The sequence below is a fragment of the Chiloscyllium punctatum genome, chromosome 12 (assembly GCF_047496795.1).
Source record: "Chiloscyllium punctatum isolate Juve2018m chromosome 12, sChiPun1.3, whole genome shotgun sequence".
NCBI lineage: Eukaryota > Metazoa > Chordata > Chondrichthyes > Orectolobiformes > Hemiscylliidae > Chiloscyllium > Chiloscyllium punctatum.
In genome coordinates, this window is record NC_092750.1 from 67,835,894 (window position 1) to 67,855,878 (window position 19,985).

A 19,985-nucleotide genomic window follows, 5' to 3' on the forward strand; every position below is an offset into this window, starting at 1 on the left:
GCCAGTTGTTCATACCTGTAGCTTACTGAAATACGGTTCACAATAAAGTGCAAACATGAAGGAAATATTTAAAATCCACATTGAAGTGTAGAGCAAAATAAATTGTGACTGCACGAGAGGGTGTGCAGACCAGATTTACCAGGATGTTGCCCTAGGATGGAGCTCTTTAGCTATGGAGAGAGGCTGGATAAGTCTTGGGTTGTTTTCTTTAGAGCAGAGAGGTTTGGGCAGGGGAAGGGGGGAAACCTCACTGAGATGTATAAGATTATGAGGGGCATGGACAAGGTAAATCAAAAGCAGCATCTCCCCTTCACTGAATAGGTCAATAATGGAGGTGGTGGGGGGAATCATTTTAAGGTAGAGGGCAGGAGATTCAGAGGGGACTTGAGAACAATCTTCTTCACCCAGAGGATAATCTGGGCTGGAATGCCCAGCCTGGGAGGGGAGTTGAGGTCGGAAATGTCACAACCTTTACAAAGAGGTACTTAGGTGAGCACTTGGAATGTCATAAAATTCAAGGCTATGCGTCAAGTGCTGGAAAGTGGGAGTTGTGTAGATTTAGGAGTTTGGTCAAGGCAGACTCGATATGATTCTATGACATTTATCATTATGTATCTTGAGGAGGAAATAACAAGGTTACATGCATATTTTGTACAAGTGCCTAATATTTCCAGTATTATACCTGAGAGATCATATGGAGACTGCAATTAGGTCAGGGCCACGTTTGAACCAATGCAAGCAGGGAGTAATACCATGGGAGATCTAGTTTCTGGTGAACGGTAATCACCTTACCAAGTGAACAGGACGTTGGTGAAGCCTCTTCTGGAGTACTGTGTGTAGTTCTGATCACCCTGCTATTGGAAGGATATTTATTAATTTATGAGGCTGTTGCTGGGACTGGAAAGTTTGCAATGTGAAAAAAAGGCTGGGACTTCTTTCACCGGAGTGCAAGAGGCTGAGGGGTGACCTTATAGAAGTTTATAAAATCATGAGGGGCATAGATAAGTTGAATGGGAAGGGTCTTTTCCCTCAGGTTGGGGAGATCAAAAGGAGGGGGGCATATTTTTAAGGTGAGAGGAGGAAGTTTTAAAAAGGACATGAGAGGCAACTTGTTTTACAGAGGGTGGCTCATATGTGGAATGAACTGCACGAGGAAGTGGTGGATGCAGGTACAGTTACAATAATTAAAAGACATTTGGATAAGTACATGAAAGGAGGGATATGGGCCAAATGCAGGTAAGTAGGACTAACTTGACTTGGGAACATGGTTGGCATGGACTGGTTGGACCGAAGAGTCTATTTCCATTCTGCATGACTCTATGACATCAACACAACATAATCTCACCAAATGACGTTTCAACCGCAAGAACTGCCTACATTTAATTCAGATTGGTTTCAACTGATCACTGACTACACCCGACATTTTTTTTTTAAAAAAGTGCTCTTTAATTTGAACTCTCAATTAATTCAAAATCGGAATTGTTACCCTCTGAATAAATAGGGCTTTATTCCACAGTTCTGGTTTATCCATCGCAGGTCAAGCAACCTAGTTCCTTCAGGTAGTCACTCAGTGGCCAGACGTGTAACAGTGGTCCTTTAGCAAATCCCCAATATAAATGCACTTCCAAAGACAACAGGGAATTCAGAGGAAAGTTTGAATTTGGATGGTGCACAGCGGAGAAACGATAAAATGGAGCACATTCAGACTGTTAATAGAATGACGAACAAGGCTGCAGATCCCATGTATTCAGTACCATCCTGCTTGCAAGCATCGAACACTGCTGGGAAGAGCACAAAGATCCTGTCTGGGGTTGGTTCATTGTTAGAAGGCAGCTGCTTCATACCAGTGACCCCACTTTTGACTGATCCCACGCAAGGTTTTGGTGGACTGTCAACTGCTCAACGTTTCAAACCAAACCGGAAGTTAGTGTAATTATCTGGCGTCCCAGTCCAGTGTCAGTAAAGGGAATGCACAGCTCTCCACCAGCCGATTCCAGCATGCACAACCTCAGTAAAAAGAGCTGCTGCTAGCCCATCTTGCAGGGATGGGTGGGTCCGATGCTGAAGGGCACAGGTGCCTGGGTGCAAACGGGGCTGCAAGCGTCACTGTCGCTTGGCTTTGTACGGCCGGGAACGTTTCCGCCGGTCTGGCTTGCGCTGTTTGTGCAGGCGCCCGATGCTGACGCCCTGTCTCCTCCTCACCGAGATGTTTTGCTCCACAAGGCTGGCCAGCATTCCTGTCGGGAAATTGAGACAGCGGTGATCAATAACCCAGGGATCCATTAGACCGGAATTCATCTTGGGGAATGGTGACCGAGTAACATTTAAGAGTGCGACCCTGTGGATTAGCCACTCAGTTCATGTGGGGAAAACAATCACCCAGGTCTACCCACACAATAATAACCATGAGCAATACTAACATCAAATTCCACAGGAAATGTCCTGTTGGGAAAGGATGAGGAACCTGTGAGGGGTGGTTTCTGTTTGAAGTACTGGACATTCTTCTTTTGATCTACACTCTCCCCACATAAGCTGTGCTGCCAATACAGCATTGCCCACAGAGGATTTGAGTGATTTTGACCGACTTAAAGGCCCTGTTTCCTAATCACAATATTTCATGTCCAACAACATTTATGGTTTGGGGTTGTTGAAGTAATACTGCCCTCTCCAGGGTTTCCTGCTGTTAAAATTCTGCGCTCATTATGAAAGTGGATTTTAGCACTGCCTATTTTTAAAAAAACTACAGAGCTGATAGTTCTTACTGAGTATGGGGCAAGGTTGGATTAGGAGCAAGTAACACTCTCACTGAGGTCGCACTCCAACAGGTGGAGAAAGATGACTCAATACATCGGTTAACTTTAAAGGCACAGCTTTTATTAATCCCCAATGCATGTATTAAATCAGGGTTTAGTTCCAGTAGGTGCCACCTCGAAGGATGCAAAGATGTTGAGATGGCAACATGCCAGACCCTTGTATACAGAAACCAGAAGGTCAGGCTAAAACTAACCATGACTGGTCATTTGTAGCAAAGTTCTTCCCTATTGGTAAGGTCCTCAAACAGACTCAAGGTTTTGACAAACAGTGCCTTACCTTCTTGAGACAGCATAGAGATGAAAGTACAGATGAACTCATCATAATTGTGGGTTCTTCGCTGGTCATCAATCTGGTCAAAGGTAGCACAAAACATGGTCACTGAGAAACCGCTTCTTAAAACGTCCGTGAAACAAACAATTAAGTGACAATTTAATACTTGATGCCCAGCAGCAACATTTTACCGAATAGATGTCGATTGTTACAGCTCAGCTGTCGACCCAATGCTTCAAAGATTATTTTCCTTCTTCAGTTTTTCTCCTCTCATTGAAGTCAAGGAGGATGAGAAAAACAGCTCACAGCCTTGTTCCCTTTAGACTTCAATCAAGATCAAACTTGGGCAGGGATCCAAAATGGGCAGCTGATTTGCTACCAGCTATTCTGCATTGTTGCTGAAGTCAAAGGTCATTCCCAGTGACTCACATTGGATTATAGGTCAAGAATGCATCTTATTCAGAGGTAAATGCAAAACATGTGAAGTTTGAGATTGAGTGACTGACAGTATAAATTCCTTGTGCTGTATTCATTCAGTGGGAGTAGATTAGATTCCCTACAGAATGCAATCAGGCTATTCGGCCCAACAAGTCCACACTGACCCTCCGAAGAATAACCCACGAGACCCATTCGCTACATTTCCCTTTGACTAACACACCTAACACTATGGACAATTTAGCATGGCCAGTTCACCTAATCTGCACATCTTTGGACTGTGGGAGGAAATTGGAGCACCCGGAGGAAACCCATGCAGACGCGGGGAGAATGTGCAAACTCCACACAGACAGTCGCCTGAGGCTGGAATCGAACCCGGGTTCCTGGCGCTGTGGGGCAGCAGTGCTAACTACTGAGCCACCGTGCCACCCCAGTGAGAGAACATTACAGACAGAGAGAAAGAGAATAGCTATCATTCCCATTCACCTTATACTTCTTGCGTTTTTCCACTTCCTCCTTAAGGCATATCTCACAGTTAGAGATCTCGGCCTCCACGCACTTCAATAATGCCAGCAGCTCCTGGGAACAGCATAAAAGGTTGTAAAATGGAGCCATGTTTCCAGAAAGAACTCAGTTAGCTAGCAATACATACAACACCATCTCTCTGCTTCACACCTACTAAGAGGGAAAGTGTAACAAATATAGAAATAAAATGATTGAAACCTTGCTTTTCATTAAAGTTTGACGTTTCTCACTGCCCGAGAATAAATGTGATTTAATCTTGCTGACTATCAATCGTTGCCTTATCCATTCACTAAGTACAAGTAAGTACAGCTATCACTGTGTATGGATCATCAACCTGGGCAACTGTCTCTTGAAACAGTTCACACCTGGATAGTCAGGGGAACTCTCTGCATGCCCTGCCCACTGTAGTGCGGGTGGGAAGGAGAAAGGAGAAAGAGAATGAGACACTTGTAGGAATATTGGGCTGAGAGGAAGACAGACTTTTTAATCTTCAGGCATTTTTAAAAACAGCTGCTGTGCTTTGTTTTGCACTAAGAATTAGACCAGAGTCAGTTAGGCCATACTGCCCATTTTACCAGAAACAAGGAGTTAAAGGGACCTTGTCACTGCAGAGTCCAGGCCTCACAGCAGTCATTGCTGCCACAGCATGCAACCCCAGAACCTCATCTCTCATTCTCACTGCGGGTCACGTTCCACAGGGTGGGAAGTCCTGCCCTCGCAGCTCAGAAACATGCCTGCAGAATCAATATGATTAATTACTGTAGTAACCAGAAAGTCAGTACAGTTACACAGGCTTCAAACCATCCCAAGAAAGAGAATAACAGGCAACCATTTGCAAAACACAGTTAGTGACATTTAACTAGACACAGTTTGCTCTCTGCTTTATTGAAGTGGATGCCTCTTTTGAAGGGTTCTAGTTTAGGGTTGTCAGAAATTTACTATTACCTTGCCCTATTGCTCTTATCCAAAGTCCATCCAACAAGTTGCAGCTTTCTGGATAACTTTTGAGTCTTCCGAAGGACAGTGAGACTAATTTTGGAGACCATACCACTGCTCTGACACCAAGGCAAGCTAGAACAAAGATGAGGTGAAACCTGGAATATTCTTTGTCGTGCTAGATACACAAGTCGCCTTGTTTGGTACCTTCACTAGGTTGACACCTCATTTTTCGGTATGCCTGGTGCTGTTCCTGGCATGCCCTCCTATACTCTCTATGGAACCAGGATTGATCCCCTGAATTGACGTAATGGCAGAATGGACGATATGTCAGGCCATGAGGTTGCAGATTGTGTTCGAGTACAATTCAGCTGCTTCTGATGGTCCACAGCGTCTTGTGGGTCCCAGTATTGAGTTGTTACATTTGTTCAAAAAGTCTCTCCCATTTAGCATGGTAAAATGCCAGACACGATCAAAACCAAGACTCAGTCTCCACAAAGACTGTGCTGTGGTCTCTCTTACTGATACTGTAATTGACTGATGCATCTCCAACAGGCACCTCGGTGAGAGTGAGATCTGTTTTGCCCTCACCGCCTGCAGCAGACCCAGTCTAGTAGCAATGTCCTTTAGGACTTGGCTGGCTCAATCAGTCGAGCTGGTGGACTGTGAGCTTCACATGGTCATGAAGGAGAGATCACGTCTGGAGTGAGTATATAGTTTGAGAATTTTAGAGGCCGCAGAGGGGAAGAGGTGCTTTTTGCTTGCTTTTTGGTTCATAGTTTGTAAAATCTTTTAACAGATAAACTGAGGTCCAGGACTGCACCATAAAACAAAGACTGCTATCACTGGAAAACTGTAAGCCCACTGACTTAAAAAAATAGCTGCTAATTTGAGTATCTATTAGAGGTTATTTTCACATTGAAAGTAAATAGGAGAAATATGTACAGATTAAAACAAAAAGACCAGAAAGAAACTTCTTAATTTGATTTTTTAAAAAAAGAATAAGTTAACAAAATTGAGATGCAGGGCCAAGTGACGCGTTGGAGCTGCATGATGTGGGAGTTGGTGGACTCCATTGTGGTGCATAGTGACTAGTGACTACATCAGGGGCATGTGTTGACTGCTATAGGAAGTCCAGCTCAGGGTTGATGAGCTGGAGTCTGAGCTTCGTACACTACAACACATCAGGGAGAGGGAGAGTTACCTGGATGCTGTGTTTCAGGAGGCAGTCACATCTTTTAGATTAAACACCTTGAATGTGGTCGGTGGTCAGGATAGGAAGTTGTGACTGTGAGTGAGGCAGGCAGATGGATCCAGGAGGTAGGGCTGAAGAAACCTCAGCCCTTGAGCTTGCCTAACAGGTTAGAGATTCTTGTTCCTTGTGTGGATGAGAATGGGGGGCTGTATGATGAGCAAATTGACCATAGCACCACAGTACAGGGAGTAATTCAAGGAGTGGGGAGGGGGGAGGCAAGAGAAATTGTGTTGGGGCATACATAGGCAGGGGAATAGACACTGCTCTCTATGACTAGGATGGAGAGTCTTGAAGGATGTGTTGCCTGTCCAGCACCTAGGTGCAGGATGTCATAGCTGGGCTGCAAAGAATCTTGGCACGGGAGGGGAAAATTCCAGTTGTCTTGTCGATGTAGGTACAATATTGATAGAAAGAGGAAAGTGGTTTTGCTGAGGAGATATGAGCAGCCAAGATTATCAGTAAGATAATCTGCAGATTACTACCTAGGCCATGAGCAAATTTATACAGGCCTCAACAAAATTAAAGAGGTCAATGCTTGGCTCTAAAGACTAGTGCAGGAGGTACAGGTTTGAATTTATGAGACATTGGCACCAGGACTGGGGAAGGAGCGAGCTCGTTCCAGTGAGAGAGGCTCAACCTGAATCATGCTGGGACCAGAGGCCTGGCAAATTGGATAGCTCGGGATGTAGTTAGGACTTGAAACTAAAGAGAGTGTGAGGAAGTTGTAGTTAAGGATTGAAACCAAATAGTAAGGCGGCGAGAGGCGGCATCAGTTGCATGGAAAAGCTATAGAACCAAAGGCAAAGGAGAGGGTAGGATTTCAGGTTATTTATGGGGTTGATTGTTGACGGAAAGTAGAAAGAATGGACATAAAGCATAAAACATTGTACCAAGAAGTCAGAAACGTGTGGGAAACTGTGCAATGAAACAAACTAAAAGGCTTTGTATCTTCACACAGGAAACATTCGGAATCAGACGAACTGATGGCTCAAATCGAATTAATGAATACCATCTCTTAGCTGTTACAGAAACATGGTTAAAAGGAGATCAAAACTGGGAACTTAACATCCAGGGACATTTGACTTTTAGAAGAGACAGGAAAGATGGAAAAGGTGTTGGGGTAGCACTGCTGATAAGAAATGAAATAACAACAGTTGGGAGAGATGACCTAAGCTCGGATGATGTACCGTCCGTTTTGGTGATGGTAATAAAACCAGGGAAAGAAGACACTGATAAGGACAGTGTACAAATCCCCCAACCAGTAGCCACTCTGTGGGAAAGGCTGTGAATCAACAATAATAAGATCATGTAAAAACAATAGATCAATAATTATGGGTAACTTTAACCGTGATGTTGATTAGATTAATCAAATTGGAAAGGGTAGCTATGACAATTAATTCACAGAGTGCTTTAGGGATAGTTTTCTGGAGCCAACCAGAGAGCGGGCCAAGGAAACATTGACTTCACTCTTAGAAAAACCAAAAACACATACACCATACACCACCAACTTCATCAGCAAGGACAACATTGTCAAGGTTTTGGGCCTATGCCTTACCACCCACTTCACCTTCAACAACAAAACCCTACAGACAAACCAACAGAACACCCGTGGGATCTCCGATATCAGGATTCATAACAGAAGCAATAATGTAGACACTTGAACAAACTGTTCTGCCAACCATCCAACCCAAACTTTGGGTCCGGTATGTGGATGATACTCTTGTCATCACTAAACAAAACAAATTAAAGGAAACTTTCAAGGCCATTTTATGCCCTTACGGGGATTCACTAAAATGCACTAAAGAGGAGGAAAACAACAACAAACTGCCATTCCTAGATGTCACAGTGGAGCGATCTTCAAACCAGTGTCGACAGGAAAACAACACATACAGCCCAAATATTGAACTACAGGAGCAATCATTCCAACACCCACAAACAAAGTTGCATTAGGGCATTATTTCAATGAGCCACCACACACTGCAGCACAGATGAACTACAGAAAGAGGAGGAAAATCACCTATACGGTGTATTAAAAAGAACGGGTAGTTGATGTTCATGTATCCTGGTGTCTAGTTTTCTGTCTGATCGTCCAATGTAGTGTTTCTAACAGTTCTTGCAAGGTATTTTGTAAATGACATTAGTTTTGCTAATGGGTACTCAATGAACACAGTCCACCGATTTCTCAGCAAACAACCCATCCAAAAACCCTATCCACTCTTCCCTACATCAAAGGCATCTTGGAAATGACTGCCAGACTACTCAAACCTCTTAGCATCATGGTAGCCCACAAACCCACCAACACACTAAAACAGCAGCTAATGAGCTTGAAAGACCATACACAGACAATAAGCAAAACTAATGTCATTTACAAAATACAATGCAAGAAGTGTAACAAACACTACATTGGACGATCAGGCAGAAAACTAGCCATGAGGATACATGAACATCAACTAGCCACAAAAAGACATGACCCACTCTCACTCGTATCCTTACATACAGATACGGAAGGACACCACTTCGACTGGGACAACACATCTATCCTAGGACAAGCCAAACAGAGACATGCATGAGAACTGATAGAAGCGTGGCATTCCATCAGGAATGCTATCAACAAACACATTGACTTGGATCCCACTTACCAGCCCCTGAGAAAAAGAACAGGAAATGACATCAGCAACCCAAGGAACCCTAAACACATTAATCAAAAGCAGGCCATGCTTCATCCGGAGGCTCACTGATGATGTTGCCTAGTACAGTAATGAAACGTCTGAAAACAAACCTTCCAGCTCAGCGAGCTAACCTACATCCATGATAGGATTTAATATTCAATTTGAGAGCGAGAAACTTGGGGCAGAAAATCTTAAATAAAGGGAAATGAGGATAGAGTTGGCTAACGTTAACTGGGCAGATAGACAGGCAGGAATTACAGTAAGCAAGCAATGGCAGACATTTAAGGAGATAATGCATGGTTCTCAGCAAAAAGTCCATCCCAGTAAGATGGGAAGATTCTAAGAGAGGGATAAACCAATTAAGTTAAGGAGAGTATAAAGTTAAAGGTAAAAGCATATAAGAAGGCCAAAGTCAGTTGCAGCCATGAAGACAGGGAGCAGAGTAGGAGACAATCTAAGACAGTAATTTTAAGTGTCAACCACATTGCTGTGGGTCACCAGTCACACGTGGGCCAGACCAGGTCAGGACAGTAGTTTCTTTCCCTAAAGGACACTGGAGAACCTCCAGATTGAGTTTTATGACAACCAACCGGTTTCATGGTCATCACGATCGACTTTTATTAATTCAAAATCCATCATCTGCCATGATGGGATTTGAACCCATGTCCTCACAACATTCCGGATAACTAGTCCAGCGACAATACCACGAGACCATACCTCCATGAGAGGACTCCAGGATAACAGGTACCAGTCTTCAGCAAATTCAATCCACGTGACGACAATCAACAAACGTTTGGAGGTACTGGATTTAGACTCTGACAACATTTTGCCAATAGTCTACTGCAGGACAAATCTAACCTGGCAAATTACCAGCCAATTAGTCTATTCTTGTTCATCAGTAAAGTGATAGCAAGTATCTGTTGTAGTTGCCCATGGCTGATTGTGACAAAATGGCTATTAGGGTTTTTTTTTAACTGACACAAACAATCAAAGGAAATTTTAGCTATGTAGTAATTCATATAGCTCAAATCATGGCTTTCACAGCTAGATGGCAAAATAGCTGAGTCTTAGTAAGATAAGACTATAATGTAAACAGTAAGACTCTGGAAACCACACTCTGAGATTTATGATTTTTATTGAAGTAAGGAAAGCTTGAACTACCTGAGATGAAGCTTTTTAGATAATTATATATTACAGTAGATACACATTTGTACAAGAATAAAAGTTTAAATTCATTAGATATGGGGCAATTAAATTTCTGCAAGCAGTTAGCCTTGGATGCAGAGCCATTGGAGAAACTTGTTTCCCCGTTAGCAAGATTGGAACTAAAAGGTATAAACAAGACAACGTCACAAGAGACCAAAAGCAAGGGGGGGGGGGGGGGGGGGGGGCAGAAACAATTTTAAAACAGGATCATTATGACCTCAAGAAAATAAATACCTTCTGCTTTGCAAGCGGAATAAGGGAGAAGCTCCTGAAATCATTTGTCACAGAATCATAGTATTAGTTTAACTATACATAACTTTATAAGTATCTTTATATTAGAGCTGATATTACAAATATCATAACAATTGATAAAAAAAAATTAACATCCTTTTTCATTTTCTGTACTAAGATCAGTGAGGGATATGAATTTCTAATGAGAAGTCATTAGTAATAAGTAAGCATACAATGTGACTGGCAAATGTCTAGGAAGGAACATAACAAAATCAGTGTGGGAACGTGGTCAATCATTGTAAGGGACCAAGGACAGGTGATAGGGGTCTGGTAACATCACAAGATGATAGGCGGAATTAAGGAAGACCATGAAGTTGTCCATTGCTGATCGTGTATTTGCAGGATTGGATGTGCAGGTCAGAGGGGATGAGGCAAGCACTGATGTCAATGTTGCATGTAACCATTGTAGCACAGTACGTATAAATATCCTGTATTGTATTGGGAAAGGTAGATTGTCACTGACCTCCAATCTGAGCTGTAATTAAAAGGGCAAATGGGCCCCACATGAAAGCCAGACTTGGTAAAGGAGCTCCAAATAAAGATCAATTTCTGCGACTGACTACAAGACTCAGACTCGGCTTTAAAATCCCTCTTCAACAGTGTCATCAGCAGCGCTATCAAACAGCACCTGCTCAGTGACACCCAGTTTGGATTCCCCAGGGCCATTCAGCTCCCAACTTCCTTACAGCCTTGGTATAAAGACGGACAAAACAGCTGAATTTCAGACATAAGGTGAGAGTTATTGACATCAAGGCTGCATTCGAATGAACATGGCATCATTGACCCCTAGAAAAACTGGAATCAATGGGAATAAAGAGTCATGCTTGGCACATCTGAAGATGGTGGTGGTTGTTGGACAAAGTTAAAAATCACACAACACCACATTATATACCAAGTTTATTTGGAAGTACAAGCTTTCAGAGCACTGCTCCTTCATCAGGTAGCTAGTGGGGCAGGATCATAGGACACAGAATGTATAGTAAAAGATCAAAGACAATAACTTTGCCCACCCCAGTCCAACACTGACACCTCTACATGTTGGTTGTTGGAGGCCAGTCATCTCAGCTCCAGGACATCCCTTCAATTCCTCAGGGTAGTGTTCTAGGCCCAATCACCTTTAGCTACTTCACTGATGATCTTCCCTCCATCATTAGATAAGAAATGGAGATATTTGCCTATGATGGCACAACGTTTAGTACCATTTGTGCCTCCTCAGATACTGAAGTGATCCATGTTCAATTGCAGCAAGCCCTGGACAATGTCCAGGTTTGGGCTGACAAACTGATTGATTCATTTATTTATTGTCACTTGTACCGAAATACAATGACAACTAACATTCATGCCACACAAATGTCAGACAAATGACTATCTCCAATAACAGAGAATCCAACCATTGTCCCATGACAACTGTTGGCAAAGCCTTCAGTGAATTCCACACTATCAACATCCTTGGGATTACCATTGGCCAGAAACTCAACTGTACTTGCCTCCTAAGCACAGTGGCTGCAAGCACAAGTCAGAGGCTTGGAATCCTGCAATGAGTAACTCACTTCCTGCTTCCTCAAATACTATCCACAAGGCACAAGTTGAGAATATTGCCTGGTTAAGTGCAGCTCTCACATTACTCAAAATGTTTGACACCATCCAGTTCAAAGCAGTCCACTTGATTGGCACCATTTTGCAAACATCCACTCCCTCCATCGCGATGTGCACTGCAGCAACTCACCAAGGTTCCTTACATAGCACTTCCCAAATCCATGACCACCACCATCTAGAAGGACAACGGTCACAGATACGTGGGAACATTGTCAACTACAAGTTCCCCTCCAAACCACTCGCCATTCTGACTTAGAAATATATTGCTGTTCCTTCAGTGTCACTGGATCAAATTCCTGGAGCTCCCTCCCTAATGGCTTTGAGGCTCTACCTACAGTCAACAAATTAGAGTGGTTCAAGAAAGCAGCTCACCACCACCATCTCAAAGGCAACCAGGGCCAGGCAGCAACTCTCACAACCCATTAGTGAATGAAAAGAGATTGCTTTGAACCAGACAGTGTAATACCCTACTTACTGATGTGAATCATTCCATCTATTAAACACTCGTTAGTCACTTACCTTAGGGGAATATTTTTCTGCAATATTTTGTTCATTGCTTCCACTCCCTGAATATTTCTCCTTCCTGTCGCAGGACCCTGGGGACTCTTTTCCATCCTCCATTTTAACGTCTGTCAGTCTGTCCGCACACTGACGCAATGGTGAACTTTTAATGGAGTCTGTTTTCTGTTGCTCTATAACCAAAGCCATGACAGTTTAAAACAAACGTATGTCCGAGTAGCAGTTAACAAACATTTCCTAAACATTTGATATTCAATACCAGGGGAGATCAATCGCAAATTACAGGATGGTCATAAATTTGGAATACCTTATATTCTCAAGCGTTCAAAAATGTCAGTCACTCCCTGAATCTTACCTTTACTAAGACTGCCTCTACAGCATGCAGTATCTAATTATACAACAGCACTATCTAGAAGGCTATAAAGTGAACACCTTGAGACAGGGACCAGATATTAGTGCCTTTCAGAGGTGACCCATTTGCACTTGGCAATTCCGTCAGTCAGCTTATATATGTATTCCACCTTCACACAGACAAATGGTATAATCAATTGCAATATCAAGATTATCACAGAATATTTTAAGATCAATGTGACAAGTGGATTTACAATGACTGAGGAGTTAACAAATTCCTGTGGGGAGGTTAACAATTAACATCTATTCTTGGAAGTCCTGCTGCAGTAAAAACTGGGGACCACTGGATGCTTGCTGGTGGGACTAGCTACTTACCACTGCATCAATACTGGCTCAAAAAGTGATGTTGACAGGTAGATGAGTTGATTGCCTCCTTATTTGATGCTTGTGTGTACTGTGCCCCCTATTTCTTTTCCTGTCCTTTCCTTCTTTCCAACTTTCTTGGGTTCAAACTCCAGTCTACCCTCTCTCTCTCTCTCTCTCCTGGAATTGTTTCTTTAGCTGCTCCTTAAATGCTGACTCTTGCTGGGAAGCTCCAGCAGTGCCAGCAATCAAAACCCACTCGAGGATTTGAGAAAACTCTCTGGAAAAGGCTGTTGCAATGAGCCACTAACCTCAGGATGTAAAGAATCAGAGGCACTATTCAAACAGGTATAAACACTATGTACTCGGCAAAGCCCTGCTTCAACCAGCAGAACAGAAAACTGGTTACTTGTCTCGCTTGCTGTTTCTGGGATCGTGGCGGCTGTTTTAATCTATAAAACAATTGTGTACACTTTTAAAAGCAACTCACTGGATATGAACACCCTCCACTAAGCCTCAAAAGCTTCCCAGTTTGTTATGGACAGTCTCTGCCTCAATCCATTAAAGTCTACCTTACTTAAATCCAAAATTCTGGTATCCGATCTTTGCTTAACTCTTACAAATGCTCCATAAAACTTGATCATGTTATGATCACTATTTGACAAATGCTCATGAACAATTTAGGTCACTAATTAAGTCAGGTTCATTGCTCATTACTATATCCAATATTGCTTGTCCCCCTTGTTGCATCCAAGACATATTGTTGTAGGAAACTTTCCTGCACACTCTCTGGAATTTCACAATCTTTCTGGCGGTTGCTTGTCTGTCTCTCCTAGTCTATGTTGAGATTAAACTCCCCTATAAATATGACTCTGTCTTTGTACATGATTGTCTAATTTCAGCGTTTATACAATCCATCAGTGGAGCTGCTATCAGGTGATCTATAATATACCTATTGCGGTTTTAATGTCACAGGACTAATGGTCCAGAAGTTAATGATCTGGGACAACAGTTCAAATCCAATCATGATAGCTGGTAGAGTTTAAATGCAAATTCGTAATAAATCTGGAATTGAAAGCATTGCGACACGGGGTAAAACCTCCTGCTTAATTTAGAACCAGCAACCCAGAAAAGATTTATCCCGTGCAGTAATCTGTAAAAACTCAAGTGGCCAAGAACTATTTAAAGTAAAAATTAACAACTTTATTTTCTTAAAGTATAACCAAGAATAATTAACTAACAACTATTTACAATTCCTTCCTCTAACCTATCTTCTACCTTCTCTTCTCTAATACTAGTCCAATAAAACTCCCAATTAAGATATTCAGAAAAAATCCAAATTTTAAAACCAGACAGCAGTCGAATCTTCTCTTTATCTTCATTGGTACATTGGCTCTCCAGTCAGTGTTGAGGTTTTTCTCTGTGCAAATTCTCAGAGTTCTTACTAGCAGTGTTGATCTGGTGGCAGTTCTCCTCCAAACTGCTCAATTTTCTCCTGTCTTATATCCCAAAACATTGGATTGTGTCATTGGCTTTTACGATTGTCAACATACTCAATTCAAACTTGATTGGAATTTGGTATTTTTCAGGGTAGAAGTTAAACTGCTTGGCCTAATTCGAATCTGTTTTGTCATTGCCAGGCAACTAGCTATCCCAGTAGCTGGAGCACATGTTACATTGTGACTTATTGAGAACTCTTGGTGGTGTCTCTGCTAGCTTTTACTTTCTTAAAAAGGTATAGTATACCCACATCTTCATAACAAAAGCTAGCCTCAGTAATGGTGCCCATGAAACTACTACTGATTGTCATAAAAACTCATCTGGTTCACTAATATCCTTTTGGGAAGTAAACTACCATCCTTGTCTGGTCTGCCCTGTAAGTGAATCCAGACCCACTGTAGTAGGGTTAACTCATAACTCCCCTCTGAATAGCCTTGCAAGCTACTCAGTTCACAATTAAGGATGTGCAACAAATACTGGCTGTATCAGCAATGCCCACAGCACATGGAAAAATAGAGAAATAAAATAGGCAGGTTGAAGCTATCAGTACTTTTCAAGGATTGTGTTGATGCCTCAAGTATTCACTGTATTCAAGAATAACTTAGTCTACGGAATGGAAAGCCACATATCAAAATTTCCTGTTAACACTAAGATAATGTAGATAAAAGTCTAATGTTATACAAATGTTGATAAATTAGGTGATTGAGAAAAACTGTGGCAAATAAAATCAAATAAAGCAAATGTAAAGCCATTTACTTTGAATCTAAAAACATGAAAAAGGTCAAAGCATTAGAGGTCTGAAGAGACTGGTGGGGTTCCAGGTAAACAGATCATTAAAATGTCATTAACGGGTAGAGAAAATAGTTAAAAAGACTAATGGAATGCTGGCCTTCATGTTTGAAGCAGAATATAAGGATATAGAAGTCATTCTTCAGCAATGCTCGGCCATGGTCGGGCCTCACCTGGAGTACTGAGAGGAATTCTGGGCACCACGTGTCTGGAAGGATGGAGATGAAGCCAGTAGATTTACCAGAATGGCACTTGAATGCCTGGAGTTAAGCTAAAAGCAATGGGGTTGAACAAAGTGGTTCGGCTCCCAGAATTTGGAAGATTATGGTGTGATTTGTTTGAATAATTCAACGTTTAGGGGAATAGAATAGACAGATAGAGATAAAGTAATTCCACTCAACTGATGAATCTAGGATTGAAAGGCATACTTTAAAAATAGAGTTAGATGTGAAATTAGGAGACATTTCTACACAGAAAGGGTTGAAGTCTCCACCATTAGTGGCAACTGGTGGTGGATCACTTGTTAATTTTAAAACAGAGATTGATACTTTTGTTTGTTAATGAAAGGTATCAAAAGGTGGACTTCGGCTATAGATCAGTCATGATCTCATTAACAGTGGAACAGGATTGAAGGGCAAAGTGAGATATTCCTGATACTATCTTTTGCATTGCAGGACTTCACCCCGTCATCGCAATCTCTCATCTTAGCTTCTACCTGTGACTCCCAGGGTCTGCAGCATTCCTTCGTCGCCCAGATGCAACAGGTTTGTGCTAACTATTGGCCCAAGGTCACGGACTGCCCGGTTGTAACGCATGCAATCCACTCGCGACAGACTTTCTTCTTCTCCAAATAGCACCTTGGAGATGTGAGAGGTGACCGGGCTCGAAGGACGGGTGGGGTTGGCCGAACGGATGGGAGAGCGAAGCGGAGAGTTGAAAGCACTTCCGATCTCGGAGGCCGTGTCAGTGCTTTCATTGCTGGGAGTTGGAGAAGGCTGGGAATGGGCGGCAGCTCCACCACCACCGCTAATGGTTTTTATGGAAAGAGGAATTGACAAGTCCTTCTGGGATTCCTTTAGCTTCTCAGTCAGCACGTTGATAGTGTTGGGCTGTAGAAGGGACAGCTGCTCGCTGGATCGTTGTTCCTGGCTTTTCTTCTTATACCTGCACACCGGGAATGAAAAGGAAATTAATAAATCATTGCTGGAGAAAAGTCACAGGAAGGCTTCCGTTTCCTCAATATCCTAATTAAAAAATCAGCCAGGAATAATCTACTACTGTCTATCATAAACCTAACTTCATTGGTCAGGATCCTCTTTGCGATGTTTCTAGCTCCACGTGCGGTAAGTGGCAACTTTGTGAATTGAGCCAGAGTCATTTGTTCACCTGAAAATTTGATGCTGAAGTATGGTACATCAAAGCTCCCCTGACATAATGGCTGGCCTGATCAGAGGTACGTCATTGTAGGTCACACAAACTCATGTAAGGCTCGAAGGTGGTCATTTTTGGTTCTGAAAAGTGCCCAGCCTACCTCAGATTGTCTGGGGTAAGGTATCTCAGATGCTTGAACAATAGGTGAAGTTAGCTGCTACTATGCAGTAACAACACAAGTGGTACTCATTCCTTTGGGCGTACGCAACCAGCACCCAACAGTAGACGTGATTCTGTTACTGGACAACATTTGCCGGACAATCGGGTTTGCATGAAGAATTATACTTACAAACAATTTAAAATTGTCACTCCGACACTCAATAATGGTGCACTTGTGTATACTGGAAGCTAAAACTATTAATACATAGGCCTTATTCTTTGCAGATGGAAAGCAACAATAATGGAGTAGTCAGTAATGGCCGGAGCAGAGTCAATTGCCTGGTTTAAAATATAAACACAGCCTGGCAGTTAACTGCCACTGATTACTAATTAGTGCATTCTCCATGGTAAAAAACAGCTACCAATCAAAGTCCACTTGTCAACCAATCAGTCCTCTCCTCTCCAGTAGGTGCCTACAGCCCTGAAAAGCAGTTACATTCCTCTCCCAATGAACTATCCTCTGATATTTTGCTGCTTGCGAGAACATTAGCTGTGAATATTTTGAGATTTGGTTGTAACGACTGTTGAGTTGATTTTCCATTATCTGGGTATTTACACATTAAGCATCAATGTGCTGTTTCCAAATATAACTGTGAATGAGAAAGAATGGATGTCTTTAGGAGTGCAGGAAAAGAAGCAGATGTGGGTCTTTGTTTTGGTAGCTGGATATAATCACTCTATGTTCACGTGAACATAGATGGTAAGTGTCAACAGGTTATCTGACTGAGAAGAGGCATCAGAGCCAAGCACAAATTTCTTTTGTCATTCATGTACAGATTTCTTAGCAGGGTTCAATGAGTAGCAACCAGAAGAGAGAATATCGGCTGAATTTCTGATCCTTCATCCAGGCCAACTGCAATCCCAATCTCCCAGGATGTCATTTGCTAACTCCATTTTTTGCTAGAAACAAATCTGGGAACTCCAGCTGTTTATAGTTCAGTGCAAACTCCAAGTTGCTATATTTATGAATCCAAACCATGGGGAAAGGTTAGTGGTATTTTAGCCAACAACTATATTACTACAAATAGAAAGGATACATCAGAATTACTGACTGACAGCACAAAATAGTCCTTGGGAATCAGATCTGTTCACCCTGTTCTCTACCCGGTTGTTTTCTGAAGATGATGCATTATACCAGTGATCATTAATACTTACATTCTCGAAGATGATGCCTGTGAACTGACGAAGCAGTGAACTGACCTGATTGCTGTGTTGGTGTTCTGACAATCCTCCTCCTCTTCCTCCTCATACTCATCATCGTTGTCTGAGTAACGGTGGTGCTGGGGGTTGGGCAGTCGGCCACGACCGACACCAGATGCAAGGTCTTCCTCTTCCTGTAAAAGGTGACAACAAGTGATAATAACCGACCTGACTACTAAGCGGTATCTCCCTATTTAATTCTAGGGAAAGGCTTCCATTTATATTGTGTCTTTTCATAACCTCAGGCCTTGCTGTACAGCCGGCAAACACTTTTAAAAGTGTAGTCACTGTTGAAATGTAGGAAACAACAGCCAATTTCCACACAGCAAGCTTTCACAAAGAGCAAAGTGATAAAGACCGGATAAATTGACTTTGTAATACTGATTGAGGGATAAATATTGGCCAGGACAATGGCACTAACTTGCGTTTGAAAAAGCACTGTGTGACTTTTAATATTCGCCCATAAGAGTACACAGGCCATTGGTTTAATACCTTAATTTATGGCACTTCCAATTTTTGTAGCGCTCTCTCAGTCTGTACTGAAGCACCAGCCTAGGTTTTTGTGCTCGAGTCTCAGTGATGGACTCAAACCACAATCTGCTGACGCAGATGTGACAACACCCTGCACTGTAGCACAACTAATACGCAGATAACTAAACTGGCAACAGAATGGGTTTATTTGTAAATAGCTTACTCAATAGACATTTAATTCCCTAGCTCTTGACACACACTCACTCACTCTCTCTCTGGCAACTGTCAGGTGTCTGCAACTTTGGTGTCATATTCGATCCCGAGGTGAGCCTCTAGCCACACATCCGTTCAGCAGAAGCCTGCCTATTTCCACCACTTAGAACGATATATCTTCAATGTCACTGAATTCCCTTTCTGACACCCGCCCACTGTATCCCTAAAACCCAGGAGTGCAGCTAACCACCACCTTCTCTAGGGTAATTAGGGACAGACAATAGATTCTGGCCTAGCCAGAGGCACCAACATCCCATTTAAATATAAAAATGTCAGCCGTGGTTCAGTAACTCTCACCTCAGAGTCTGAAGAACAAGACCCACTTTGGATGTAATCTAGGCTGCCACTTAAGTGTAGCGTTGACAGAGTGAGACACAATTGAAGGTGCCATGTTTTGGATAAAGAAGTAAAAAGAGGATTGTCTGCCCTCTCGGGTGAGTGTAAAAGATCCTATTATTTTGAAAAGCATTAGAATGCTAGAACTCAGACACCCAAACAGAGAAGGACAGAATTACGGACCTAGTCTTTACAGACTTACATGCTTTTTATCTACGGAGGCACACATTCTATATCATATACCTCCAACTAAACACACGTTGTAGTTTCTAATCAACCTGTTCAGAGATGCTACGACAGAATGCTGGAGCAGTTGGAACGTGAACCCAGCCCTCCCAGCTCAGAGGTATGGGCACTACCACTGTGCAACAACAGCCCTCCTAAAAACCTCTTTGCTCTTACTTTGCTGAGGACCACCTTATTCAGAAAGGGTGTGTCACGCCAATATTTATCCCCAATTATCATGACACTGCTGTTTGTGAAAGCTTGATGAACGTACATTACAGGTCATGTTTCCTCCATTACAACCGTTATTTCAGGGAAGAATGAGGAGAGGCAATATGAAGTAAATGCCATCATTTTAAGTCAATTGCAGA

General features: G+C 42.4%; 1 protein-coding gene across 1 annotated transcript in view; it reads right to left on the reverse strand.

The window, feature by feature from the left end:
* Positions 1-1,378: 1,378 nt before the first annotated feature.
* bap1 (BRCA1 associated deubiquitinase 1) overlaps positions 1,379-19,985 on the reverse strand; it is a 73,846-nt gene continuing 55,239 nt past the window's right edge. Inside the window, exons 12-17 of the mRNA XM_072582700.1 lie at positions 18,310-18,443; positions 16,235-16,683; positions 12,517-12,689; positions 4,006-4,098; positions 3,091-3,163; positions 1,379-2,237 (exon numbers count right to left, since the gene is read on the reverse strand). Coding sequence (XP_072438801.1) covers positions 2,104-2,237; positions 3,091-3,163; positions 4,006-4,098; positions 12,517-12,689; positions 16,235-16,683; positions 18,310-18,443 — 1,056 coding nt within the window. The 3' untranslated portion in view covers positions 1,379-2,103. The remainder of the gene's footprint in view (positions 2,238-3,090; positions 3,164-4,005; positions 4,099-12,516; positions 12,690-16,234; positions 16,684-18,309; positions 18,444-19,985) is intronic.